This window comes from Mustela erminea, chromosome 16 (genome assembly GCF_009829155.1).
Source record: "Mustela erminea isolate mMusErm1 chromosome 16, mMusErm1.Pri, whole genome shotgun sequence".
Taxonomy (NCBI): Eukaryota; Metazoa; Chordata; class Mammalia; order Carnivora; family Mustelidae; genus Mustela; species Mustela erminea.
The window spans coordinates 76134896-76149008 of record NC_045629.1 but is presented as its reverse complement, the minus strand read 5'-3'; the positions used below and the strand labels follow the sequence as shown (position 1 = coordinate 76149008).

The window sequence follows — 14113 nt, the reverse complement described above, 5'->3', positions numbered from 1 at the left end:
ATAGAGGTTTTACACCATTTTTATTAGATTTATTTCCAAGTATCTTGTAGATGGGATTTTAAAATACTCTTGTAATTGGTTCCTGCTGTTGTATAAAGAGACAAAAGATTTCTGTATACTGATACTGTATTAAGCAATCTTGCTGACCTTTTTAAAAAGATGTGGTATTAGTCTGTAGGTGATCCTGTGTTTTCTATATAGAAGAACACACTTTTTTTCCCAATAAATGGCAACTTTAAAAAATGTTCCAATCCTTATCCCTCTGCTTTATTATTGTTTTTTATTTTTTATTTTTTAATTTTTTTTTAAGATTTTATTTATTTATTTGACAGAGAGAGATCACAAGTAGGCAGAGAGGCAGGCAGAGAGAGAGAGGGAAGCAGGCTCCCTGCTGAGCAAAGAGCCCGGTGTGGGACTCCATCCCAGGACCCTGAGATCATGACCTGAGCCAAAGGCAGCAGCTTAACCCACTGAGCCACCCAGGCGCCCCTGCTTTTTTATTTTCTTTATGATGCCTGCTAAGGCCTCCAGTATAGAATGGAATAGCCACAATAAGAGTGAGAATCTGTCTAGTTCTGACTGTAAAAAGAATCTTTCCAATTTCTCCATCATAAGTAAGGTGTTCACTGTGAGGTTTTGGTAGAGTTAAGTAGGTGTCCTTTGATTACAAATTGATGAAGATCTGTTATCACAGATCCTGGATCTTACGAAGTACTTTTTTGGCCTCTTTTGTGATAGCCATGTTTATCTGTTAATGTGTTGACTCACATTAATAAATTTTCCAATATTAAGCCATCCTTGAATTTCCAGAATAAATTCATTTTTGTCCATGGCATATTTTTAATAGATTTCTGCATTCATTTTGCTAATATTTTACTTATAATATTTAAACCTATGTTCATAAGTGAGTTTATGCTGTAATATTCTTTTTTCATTGTATTTTCCCCAGTGTTTTGCATCAAAGCTATAATAGGCACATAAAATGTGTTGGGCGTCATTTCTTCTTCTTGGTTTATACAAGTTCACAAATGTTTAAAATGATCTGTTGCTTGTGTTGAGTAGAAGCCTACAGCTGGGGTTCTTGCAGGTGCCTACTTGCTTCCCCAAGGACTGACTGGCTCCTCCTTCAGCCACTGCTCCTCTGACTGCATTCTGCCTATTTGGACAGAAACCCAGAGGTTCTGGAGGAAGGTCATCAAGATAGTGAATCATTAGCCTAGTCAGAGAGAGTAGGGGGCTACTCCATTTTCGAGACTGTAAGAAGAAACGCCATAAAGATGCCAGGGCTGTAAGAAGGGAGACAAGCATTTCATCCCTTGACTAGTTCTGAAGCCTGTTTCTAGCCTCGAGAGAATTGAAGAGATGAGTTTTGTCCTGGAATAGCCTAGAGCGGAAGGGTCAAGAAAGTGGGCATTAATGGCTTCAGTTTATACTCCAAGCATCTGTCATGACAAGGGTTTGTGGCTATCCCATGGGCCAAGTACATACAGTGGAAGGAACTGTACTTGAACTGTCTTTGAAGGGCTGCTGTCCAAGAGAGTGGTAGGATTGAGAGTGTGGGGTGGATGTCAGTGGCAGAAGCTGAGGCGTTGTCACACATGACCAGCTGGATAGGGAATATGAACTTGGAAGGCTATTCTAATGTCTCCAAGAACCAATATACGTGCCTACAAGAGAAAGCCAGTAAGTGGGCATCAGCCCTGGAGAGGGAGCCAGCAGCCAAGGTCTAAGAGCATCTGTCTTAGAAGATGTATTTGCCTCCTTCTCCCTATCTGTTGTCCCAGGCCCAAATTTCTCAGGGGGCCTGAAGAAGCCAGTGAGGTGGGAAACAAGGGGAAGGAGTAGATGAGCAGTGATGGGTTGGAGTAGCCTATGCCCCTTTCCGCATGCGTAGCCAGTCATGAGCTGGGTGAGGGGAGGAGTTTGGAGAGGGAGCGGAAGGGCTTCAACTGGAATGGAAGTAAAGTTTTATTTAAACTGGAGGCCTTTAACACCTTTAGCTGCAATGGGACTGTGCTTGGGGGGGACTTCAGGCTGTGGGATGTGCTCGGGAGTGGGAAGAGAGTTCTGAGGGCACAGCTTTGAAGGAGGTGGCTGAAGAGCACATTGTCTGTTCATATCCTAATGAGCTCAGTCTGCTTCATCACCCAGCTGTGTGCATTTACATGCATTTTGCTTTTGGAGACTTGAGTTCTTTAGCTGATATTTCTATAGTTTTCCTTAAGTGCAATTATTTTTATGTTTACTATTTTATTTTACATCGCAAAAGATAAAAGTGAAACAATTAGTCACTTTCCAGCAAAAACAAATTCTTTTAACTGAAAATGGAATCAATTATTTCAGTGATGATTACCTAGAATGTTGGAGAATATTATAGATCCCCTTAATAGATTGGCTTTTTAACACCATAAAGAACTATAGCTATACGGCGAAGCATTTGTTTTCAGCAATTTGCATTATTTTGCTTATTAAACTATATAGTTACATTTTGTAATATGTAACAAAGTGTAAGCAGAATCTTACTCTGTGTTCTGTTTATACTGTTTAAATTTCCCATTCTAGTGTTTTTGGTCCATCTCTTCAAATCGCATCTTATCTGAAGGTCAACTAAATGAGCCTTTGATGTCATCTCATTTCTGTACCAACAATAAAATGTAACATTTATGAGTACTTAATGTTTGCCATACTTGGTGCTGATGGCTTCATGTGGATTTTTTCATGTAATGTCATTTTGAAACAGAGTTTATGTTGCAGGGCAAGGTGAGGGGAGAGAATCTCTCAGTGTTTACTGTTTGACTGGTGTCATTTTTCCTCTGCTAGAGTAGCATCTCCTGAAAATAGTGTCATTTTCTGTGCCTGGCACACAGAAGGTGCTCGATAAATATTTCTTGAATCCACACTGAATGAATGCCATATGCCCCATTTAATGTCATAGAGAGACATCATTTAACTCTGACACTCCACAGAACATGAATAAAAAAGAGAACACAGCACTAAAGCTATGACATCAGAAGTGATCCATAAAAGGCCATACCACGGAAGAGCCTATATATCCCACTAGGCAATTTTGGAGATAGAGAATCAATAAAGAACCTGGACATAATCTGATCTAATTTGCCTGTTGGAAAGATTTCTCTGAGAGCAGTGTGGGGGGTGGAACTGAGGAGTGCCAGAATGGAGGTGGGGTCATTGGGAAGGCCCAGTGGTCCCTGAGTTTGTCTGATCATCAGAGCCTCTTGCAAAATATCATAAAACACAGTTTCCTGGGCCCACTCCCACATCTGTTGACTTTCTGGTGGGAGTCCAGATATCTGTACTCTTCATAAGGCTCCCCAGGTGACTCACGTCAGCCAGACCTGGGAGCCCTTCTGTCTGATCACAGCAGTGTGACACGTGTTAGATGATAAGGGCTTACCCCATTTGGGGCAGTACCTTTGTCTACCTTGGCTTACATAGGCACTCTTTCTGAGATGTTTTGTCATTCAAAGGTAAGAAGATAACTTATGAAAAATGTGTAAGAGATTTAAGGGGCTGTATTGAGCACAAAACTCCGTGATACCCAGTATTGGTCTTACATGCTCTGGATCTATTTGTTCTTCCAGCCCCTTTTCAGTAGAGAGCAGCTGCCATGTCCAGGCGCCAGAAGGACAAGAAGGGAAATGCAACCAAAAAAAGTCCAAGGACAGTGAAGATGACCTGGAATTCTGGAACAAGCCCTCTTTGTTTACTCCTGAATCTCGATTGGAAACACTTAGGCATATGGAAAAACAGCGAAAAGACCAAGAAAAATTAAGGTATTTAATTTTTTCCTATCATTGAGAGAGATGCAATGCTCTCCAAGGGATTATATTTTCATGACTGCACATGATTTTACTCCTTAACTGCATTCAATCTTTGCTAGCCATCACACATTGACTTTGCTTTCAAGTTCAGCTCCCTGTTGCATTGTATCTACTAACATTTGTTAATATCAGACTCCCTTCCTTAGGATGTCATGAATGATGGCATTTTAGGTAGTTTTGTTTGGATGTCTTTACTTTTTTAACAACTTTCAGTGAATCAAATACAAGTATGGCCCGGGTTAGAGATAATGATCATCACACCACCGAGAAAAAGGGCAGTTTGTGGGGTAAGTTCCTTTGCATCTTATAATTTGCGAAATTAGAAATTTGTTTCACTGGGCATTCTATTTTCCTAATACAACTCTATTAGGCACTCCACCTTATGCTTTCACTTCTGAATTGTTTAGATATAGCTTGATGATTTGTTAGAAGCTAGAATGCTTAAATTGTTATTCTCAGAGAGGCTTTTTAAAAGCTAAGCCCTATGTCATTTCATGTCATTGCTCAGGCCTAGTATATAAAATGTGCCACTTATGGAAATACTTCTAATTCCTGTGCCTGGGAATGGGATCATTTAACTCTGATACACCGCTGTCTGCGTGGCAGTTACGACAGCGGAGCACAGTGTCTTTCCCTGTGATTATCGACTGAAAGCGAGAACCTGAAAGACTAAAAAAGACTATTAGCAATCACTGCTGCTTTCATGCCATTTTGTTCATTAGCTAGATGATAGGGAGGTATCAAAATGAGAATTGAATTTTACCCAAAATGATTGTTTATAAAATATGGTAGTCTGTACACAGAGAGGCCACCCCATGCTTTGGGGAGAGCACTGGAATAACAACCGAAAACGTGGGCTCACATGCTGACTCTGCTGCTTACTGTCTGTGTGATGCTGGGAATCACCTAACTGCTCATCTGTTTCCTTATCTGCTAGACAGGGATTCTCATTCCTGCCTTAATTCCCCTGCTGTGTTGTTAAGACAATCATATGAGCCAATGTGTAGAAGTACTTTGCAGACTTAAGAAAGTTCTGGAATGAAAATTTGACATGTTTTTTAATAATATGTAGTATCTTTCCAACATATATGCAATATACATGCATATATACATATCATATTTATGTATGTGTGCATAGATAAAATGTCCATATATTAAAGTATACTGTGTAATACATTGGATTGAGCCTGAAACCAGGAAACATTTTTTTCTCCTCTAACAGCCTAAAATAAAGTACAGCTAAACTGGATAGAAATCCAAGTCACTCCATACTGTATGCGGTAGTGTACTCAGTCCCCCTGGTCCCTCGGATGTTTGCCTCTCCTGGATGTCCCTTAATTGTCCTGGGTCATGGAGAATAATGCGGTGCATGGACATATTAACTTATTGGACCTGGGGACCCAGTTTAAGATGCAGAAAAATGTGCATAAATTTACATTTTAAAATAAAGTTAACTGATACAAAATCTGTATTAAAAGAGGAGAAATTCAAGGCAAAGAATTGCCTACAGTTCCATTTACTAAACACATTTCTCCATCTGGTCTTCCAGAGCTTGTCCATGTATGCCTTAGGAAGTTTGTATATATCTTCAGTAATGTTTAAATAGCTAGAACTTACATTCTGCACTTTTCTTTCATGCGATCCCATGAATCTTTCCTCTCTAAACCATTTCTTTTCCTCTTGTCTGTACCTCTTTAGGTAATGAGTGTTAACAGGCTGGGGTCAATCCCACCAGAGCCTTCTCTACCCTCTACAATGGTATACATCATCTCTGCAAATGTATGATTTAGGATCTTTAAAAAAAAAAAAATGGAGGGGCACCTGGGTGGCTCAGTCGCTAAGCATCTGCTTTTGGCTCAGGTCACGATCCCAGTATCCTGGGATCCAGCCCCACATTGGGCTCCCTGCTCCACCGGAAGCCTGCTTTCCCTCTCCTAGTTCCCCTGCTTGTGTTCCCTCTCTCGCTGTGTCTCTCTCTGTCAAATGAATAAATAAAATTCTTAAAACAAAACAAAACAAAAATGGACTTATATTTTATGAATTTGTGCTCACTAAATACATCATCAACATTTTCCATCAATTTTTTGAGCCGTAGATAAAGAGCGAACACATTTTTTAACAGCTGCAAACTCTTTTATAGCATGAATGAATACCACCGTGGAGCTCATGACTCCTCCACTGAAGGGCATTCATCATAGTTCTGGGGTTTTGCCACTGCTAAGACTGTGATAAACATCCTTTTGCATAGATTCTAAAGTACTGGTATTTTTACTTTTATAGAATACAATCTACTTGGCATTTTAAAAATGACCATTTTTAACTAATGCAGAGGATGTAGACACAAACGGAGAATTGACGGTTATCTGGGAAAATAATCATAAAGTAGACTGATCGAAATATTCATGGATATTTCACACAAAGTAGGGATTCCACCACCCCCCTTTTTAATTATTTGCCAAATTGTCTTGGTCATATTTTTGCTTTACAGATATAGATGCAATCATCCAGAAATCTGGTTTGATTATCAATTCCCAGCATAACATTAAAAGAATGGGCTTCAAAACAGTGAATTGTTGATGTGTTCACAGATATCTCATCAATTTCTCTTAAACTGTTTCACAAAAATATTCCTTTTTAATTCTCTTTATTCTTCTCTCTCCCCATTGCCCCTTGTTCTATCCATCTCCAATCCAAGTGAAAAGAAGAAGAAAGTGAAACCACCCAGGATTTTGATCACTAAAGATGGGAAGGCCTTGAACGTAAATGATCCCAAGTACGTGAGACCAAAGAGATGCTGTAAGAAGCAGAACATTTGCTGGTGGTCATTACGATGATTTTCACTTGCAGGTTTGCTGTGTTGAGAATGTATCTTAAATGCTCTTAACAAGCCTGATGAGCCTAGTAAGAATGTCACTGCGCGTATATTTGAAAGCAGAGCATCTATGATGTTTTCAAGTACATAGTGTTATATTTTATTTTCTTGGCACTCCAAACGTGATCTTGACATATGGAAATCCTAGTTATTTATGTATCCCCTGAAACTTTGGACCATATCCAGTTTTCTGCCTGAAAATTCCAAGTGAATTATTCTTATGTTTATTGATGTTTAAAGCTCTGCCCTGAACAGGGTGGCTGGGACTATGGTACCTCTCCTGTGTGTGTGTCTGCTTTCCACTCTGGGATATGTCTCCAAAGCACTGGGGGGCTAAGGAAAGAATCTGATATAGATACTTCAATGACATTAATTAGAGAAGGAAAGTATTCAAACCAGAAATCCTCAGGTCTAATAATATCTACCCTGTCTGGCTGTCTTAAAAGTTAAAACTAGAAAGAAGGCCAATAAATAAATAAACAGATAAATAGATAGATAGATAAATAAATAAATAAATAGCCTTTCGTGGCCAAAGTACAGACCAAAAACCCTTTGGACTAAATCTCGTTGGCTTCATTTCATTGCTCAAAGGCTGTCTGTTTCCCTTTCATTTTCTATGTCAGGCCCAGGAGAAAGGGACTGTCTTGATCATCCCCAGGCATCATTTATTCCGTCTGCCTGGCGATCTTGTGTGCCAGGCAGTATTTGTTTTTCATGGGTTACAAACCTGAGCTTGAGAGAGGTGGAGTGACTCGCCCAAGCTAATGGATGGTGTGTCTGGCTTGCTCATGCTAACCCAGTTCTAGTGACTTCCATGATCAAGCTTATATCTGCCACACAACACCTCCCTTCTTTATCCTGCAGAAGTTAATGTAGCGTAAGACATGATGTCAGGCATGAGGATACGGCAGTGACTGTGACAGGTGTCCACATTCATCGAGCTCCGAAATCTAGTTGGAAGGCAGTCTCCCTTCAGCCTGTGGCAGGGCCTGAGGGAATCTCTCAGAGCTCTCTGGGACCCCGGTGAGACCACCTCTCCTCACACCACACTCACCACTTCACCTGCCCCGATTGCTAACTCTGGTTAGGGGGATCCGTGAAGAACTGAATACCTCCCACCTGCCCTACTACCACCTACTTTTCGTCGTGCCACGGTCACCCTTCCTCCCTGTCCTGGGTCATCCGTCACCTCCCAGAAAGTTAGTCCCTTATGGCTCTGTACACCTCTCCATCCACCTCATTCTCTTCCTCCTGCCTGACCCATCCTTCCCTGCTACCATGCCCTCTGGAACTCGTGCCTCCTCAGCAAAGCCTCTATCCTCAGCCTTTTCTCTCAGCACGCCTTTTATCCTCTTTCGTGAATGGAAGCTAAGGATTCTGCCTCCCTTATTCTCCGTAGGACATCTACCTCTAGGAGAGCTATACCTCTTAGCCACTTTCAGACCATTTCTCTTCCCTTGCCCAAATATTCCCAGCCTCCCTTGGAGCACAGGCCATCTGGATACACCACCCTTGTCCTTCTGCAGTCATGGACTACTTCTGCTCAATCCTTACGCTTACCCTCCACCCCCTCACTGCAGAAGACTGTTGCGCGCAGACCAGTGTGTTTGTCTCTGCCCTTCCTCCCATCGTCAGTCGTGTGACTTCGCCCTCGATGGAGACTACCCACCCCAGCCTGGGCCTTCCTGGCCCTCTACCACCTCACTCCCCGCCATCATCTCCCCTGCAGTCCAGCCACCCAATTCCCTTTTACTCTCAGATTTGCCATCTTCTGTATCTCTTCCACCTCTGGAATCTTCCCTTGAGTGTCCCACTGGGCACCATCCCCTATGCTCCTGGGGAGCTCTCTGCACTCCAGTAATCACCTGGCCCATGAAGATCAAGAACCATTTTATCTCCTGGCTTTCTGCCTGCCCCCTGCCACTCATTTTCTCCCCTTCTGTCACTCTGCTGCGGTTTGATCGTTCGTCACAGAGATTCGCTCTTGACATGACCTTCAACTCTCTCGTCCTTCTTTCCTTCCCTCCTCATTTCAACCCCATTTAAATCAGACATGCCTTCCTGCAATTGCCCTCGTGCATGCCTGGAGGAAAACTCCCAGCTCCCTTGCTGGTCTTACTGGAAATCCACGACCCTGGACCTCAAGTGGACTTCCGGTGGTCATACTGTGTTTTGTTGGTAATTCACTCATGCAATCTCCCATAGGCTGCTCTCACCCCTTTTGTTCCCTTCTTTCTTCCATTGCGTGGTCCCAACTAGGGAACTCATTTCTTACTCCATAGAGAAAAAGAAGCAGTTAGAAGTTTTCTCATCCAATTTATCAGTGTCTCTGGGTGTAGCACTAATTCTCTGTTCTCCTGCGGCAGGGGGCGAACTTCCCGTCCTGAGTCGCTCTCTCTGCGGCATGCTGATCCCACCCTTCTTCCTGTCAATGACTTGCTTCTGCAAAGACCCTCTTCTCTTCTGTATCATTTCTCGCCCTCCTACTAGATCCACTCATCAGTTTGCAGACACTGTGATATCATCCATCCTAAAAAACAAGAACGTCCCTTTCTCTAGTTCCCCTGGCAGCTACCATCCTATTTCTCTGTCCCCACTTAGTAGCCAAGCCACTTAGATGCTGGACTCAGTCACCAGCTCCTCACTTCACTCTCATTGAAACCGTGTCTGCATATTCTGTCACCTAAAACTTTTGTAGTCACATCATTTCTGTATGTTCACATCGCTTCTGTGTCCTGTGTTTATATCATGTCTGTGTTCAGTGTCACATCGTCCCCATGTTCCATGTTCACTTTGCTTTTGTGTTCAGTCACTTCATTTCAAATCTCAGGCTCTATATACTTGACCCAGCAAATTTGACCAAATTGATCATTACCTACCTTTTTTTTTTTTTTTTAAAGATTTATTCATTTTAGGGGCATTTGGGTGGCTCAGGTCATGATCTCAGGGTCCTAGGATCGATCCCACATCAGGCTCCCTGCGCAGCAGGAAGCCTGCTTCTCCCTCTCCCACCTCACTGCTTGTGTTCCCTCTCTTGCTGTCTCTCTCTCTATCAAATAAATAAATAAAATCTTTTAAAAAGAGGTTTATTTATTTATTTGAGAGGTGAGAGGGGCAGAGGAAGAGGGGAAGAGAGAATCCTCAAACAGACTCTCCACTGAGCACAGAGCCTGGCACAGGGCTCCATCCCAGGACCCTGAGATCATGACTTGAGCCACACAGGCACCTCCATCATTACCTTCCTTCTTCTAGAAGTTTCTTCCCTTTGCTTCTGATTCCTTGACCTTCCTCCTTGCTCATCTTCACAGGCTTTGCTGGACTCTCTTTGTGATGTACTTAAGTGCTCCCAGGCCAACTCCTCAGCTGCCTTCTTATTTCACATTGACGCTGTGGGGCTCTCACCAAATTCCATGGCTTTAAACACTATCTTTACATTATAACCAGACCAGTCTCTTCCCTGAACTCAAGATTTGGACGTTGACTTAGCTATTTGTCCTCCCCATGTGAATGTAAAGTAGGTATTATAACTTTACCATGACAGAAACAGAAGTCCTAATTCCCATGCCCACTACAACTTTCCCTCATAACATGCTTGTCCCCCAGTGTTCTCCAACTCAGTAGCAAGCATCCCCCCATTTAACAAGACCAAAAACCTTGGATCCATCCTTGATTCTTCTCTCTGGCATTTTATCAGTGACTCTACAATCTCTTCCTTCAATATTACGTGAATCCAACTGCTTCTCACTAACTCCGTCTTACCATCTGAGAACCTGTCATCTGCCTCTTGCAGTTACAACAGTTTGCCAAGTAGTCTCTGCGGCTCTTCTCTTGGTCTCCTATAATCTCTTTGTTCAGCTGGGCGAAGACGAAGAGAGGGAGGAAAGAGCACACACTCCGTCTCTTTACGGAAACTCCTAGACCGCACCATACAGTGCTCTCCTTCGCGGAGCTACATCACATGGCCATATCCGCTGCAGGGGAGGCTGGACAGTGTTGTCTTTATTCTGCATAGCATGTTCCTCATTAAAATCACGGGTCCTTTTACTATGGATAAAGGGGAAGTGGACCGTGGGGAATGAATAGCAATCTCTGCCATAGAAGAACTCTCTGAAATTGCCTTTCCAGTGATATATGAAGGGAGAGTTCAAGTTGGCTGGCTGGACAATTGGGGAGTAAGCAATCAAGGCAGAGGGGCCAACACATAAGAAAGCTCCGGAGATGAGATCACAAATGAGTGGGTCATTTGAGCAACTGAAGGAGTCCTGCATGTCTGGGTTGTTGAAAGCACCGAGAGGGACGGCCACACACAGACATTCTGCTGATGGCCACATCGTTCCAAACAATTTAGCTTACATTCTTTAATATTGTTGGATTGTGTATTTTATGGAATAATATGACCAGCGAAGTGCTCAAAATAAACCAACCAAATAATTCTGAATGGTATGTTGCCACTATGGAAGTTATACCTAGGAAGTTGAAAATTATAAGACTTGTTTGTTTGTTTTTTTTTAAAGACTTTATTTATTTATTTGATAGAGCACAAATAGGTAGAGCAGCAGGCAGAAGGGGAGAGAGAAGGAGAAACAGGCTCCCTGCTGGAGCAAGGAGTTTGATGAGGAGTTTGATCCCAGGACCCTGGGGTCAGAACCTGAGCCAAGGGCAGACACTGAACTAGCTGAGCCACCCCAGAGGTAGGACTTTGAAATCCTGCCTCTCCAGGCTCATATGGCCTCTTTCCCAGCTGGGTCAACCTTTCTGAACCTTTGTTTCATCATCTGTATGGAGCTGATAGATCATGGGCAGTGTCGTAGCATTTTCCAGGGTGACGCAAAAGTCACCAATGAAAGGAGAAAAAGAAAGATTGCACGGAGAAAGAAGGAAGACAGGACTATTTAAAACAGAAGGGATGGCGTGCCTGGGTGACTCAGTCAGTTAAGCGTCTGACTCTTGATTTCCACTGAGGTCATGATCTCAGGTCCTGAGATTGAGCCCTGCACTGGGGCTCTGGAATCACGGTGGAGTCTACTTTCCCTCTCTCTCTGCTCCTCGCCCTGCTCATGCTCACTTGCTCATGCTGTCTCTCTCTCTCTCTCTCTCTCTATCTTTAAAATAAATAAAATCTAAAAGGAAAAAGAAAACAAACAAATCAAATAAAGAAACAAACCAAAGGGATAGAATGCTGGATACAGGGAGGCAAATACAGCATTTACTTCCCCATAAATAATTACAGTGTTTTAGCTTGCTTCTAACAAACTTGAATGAAATAGAAAAGAAAGCTTTAACCACCAGATGTCTCTGTGTCTGCACCAATGCTAATTTTTTTGTTATTTACCTTAGGAGTCTCACACATTAACAATGTAAACAAATAATTTGTGAATATATTATAGGTTTCCGTTGAATTTTTTAAATAACGTAGATATTTTATTGTTCACCTACCAAAATAACTTTGTCATTGGAGATTATTATATAATTACTACCAAGTTTACTTTTGATAATGGAGTGGGTTATCTATACAGTATTGCTAAAGACATCATCTTTCTTCCCCTCAAACGGATTGCTCCTTAGACTTGACTTCTCCTTGAAAGATGATGAAAAACGTAACCAGATCATCTTGGACCTTGCTGTCTATAGGTAAGGACATTTTATTACAGATTTATTTAATGTAATTTCTTCCTGTTTTCGTACTCAGTGCCATCTCTTGAGTTCTGAAGTGTTTTGAAGTGGAGTTTTGTTTGCCAAATGAAGATGTCCTTCTTTTTTTAAGACCAAGAACATGCCATAATTTTTAAAAAGTATAAAAATGAAAAAGAAAAGCAGAAGTAAATAAACCCACAATCCCAGGGCTAAGAACTCTGTGATCTCTTCTTCCAAGGCAGAGTTTAAATAATTCTCAGAGCTTTGCTGCTTCCTAATGCTGATACCGCAGACCCCCTCGGCTCTCAGTACTGCCACTGTACTTTTATGTTCTCTTTCTTTTTTCCAAAACACTTTGATATAATAGTGAGCATCAGGTGGTGCCCCCCACCTTCCAGTCCCACCTTAGAGACCTACGGGTACAGCCTGCAGCTTCTTTATCTCTAGCAGACAACTTTTTCCCCGGCTGTGTCCTATCCTGCCTCATTCCTTGAGGACTTTAGATTTTGGCTCACTGTCCTTCATGCTTCTGACTTCAGTGACCACTTATGGAGTCTTTCTAATTCTCCAGCTCTTTGGGACCCACCAGTGCCTCAGGACTTTGCTCCCATGCATCCTTCTGCCCGTGTGCCTTCACGCTAGGCGTCCACAAGGCTTGCTGCCTCATCTCCTGCGGGCCTCTGCTCACCATCGGATCTAAGACCGCGCCTATCCCTGCCCCAGCACTTCCTTCCACCTCCCCTGCTTTTTGATTTCTACCTGAGCAAAAAGATATTTCCTTGTATTTTTAAAAAATGTGTGGGCAAGGTGGGAACTTTGTTTGTTCCTCCCTCCTTGTCTCTCCAGTGCCAACACCAATGCCTCACACCTGGAGTGCTGAGAGCTCAGGAATGAATGAATGCTTGAGTGATGAATGAATGAATGCCTGTCATGGGAGCCAGAGGACATTTACAAGCATGAATGATAATAAAGTCCCTTCTCTTTTGAAGCCCTTCTTTGTGTGCTCTGTCTTATCCAATCTCCCAGTAAACCCAGTGGACATTTTATGAAGAACAGAGGGATTGTTATCCTGAAATTATCTAGAAGGGAGTAAATTTCCAGAGGGTGAATCTTATAAGAGTAAATACAGTAATCAGAGGAAGGAGAAAGTGTACTCAATAGGCCAAGGGCCAACTCTTTGTTTTTTTAATTGTAGTAAAATACAGGTCACTTAAAATTCACGAGGTCTGCCATTTCAAGTGGACAAGATTTGGTGGCACAGCACCAGGCTGTGCTGTGTTGCCAACATTGAGCCCCAACATTGAACCCCAACATTGAGCCCCGGGACATTTTCATCACCACAAAAAGGAAACCCACACCCATTTCCCTTCTCCCTGGAAACCACGAGTCTGCCTTCTGTCTCTGTAGATTTGCCAATTCCCGGTACTTCATATAAGTGGAATCACTTATGCCTCTGTGTCAAGTGTTTGGGGTCTGTCTGTGTTGTAGTATGCCAGAATTTCCTTCCTTTTTGTGGCCAAGTAATGTTCCATTGTGTTGCTGGACCACATTTCTGTATATCCATTCACCAGTACATGACATTTGGTTGTTTCCACTCTGGCTCTTGTGAGGAAGGACTAGTTCTTAGTGTGTTCCTTCCTCCTCATGCTGAGACACCCTGTTATACCTTCTGTTAAGTCTTCTGCCCCTGGTGCTGCCAGCCCACCTGCCTTTAAAAGGCTTGTGGCTCTTCTCCAGCTGATCCCTTGTCTTCTGTCCCTGCAGC

The 14113-nt window shown here is 42.6% G+C and overlaps 1 protein-coding gene across 2 annotated transcripts in view; it reads left to right on the top strand.

Annotated features, from left to right (window-relative positions):
* LRRC6 (leucine rich repeat containing 6) overlaps positions 1–14113 on the top strand; it is a 78335-nt gene that overhangs the window by 33390 nt on the left and 30832 nt on the right. For both annotated transcript variants that reach the window (XM_032316602.1, XM_032316601.1), the window contains exons 6-8: positions 3603–3794; positions 6538–6615; positions 12280–12345. In XM_032316602.1, the coding sequence (XP_032172493.1) occupies positions 3603–3794; positions 6538–6615; positions 12280–12345 (336 nt within the window). The remainder of the gene's footprint in view (positions 1–3602; positions 3795–6537; positions 6616–12279; positions 12346–14113) is intronic.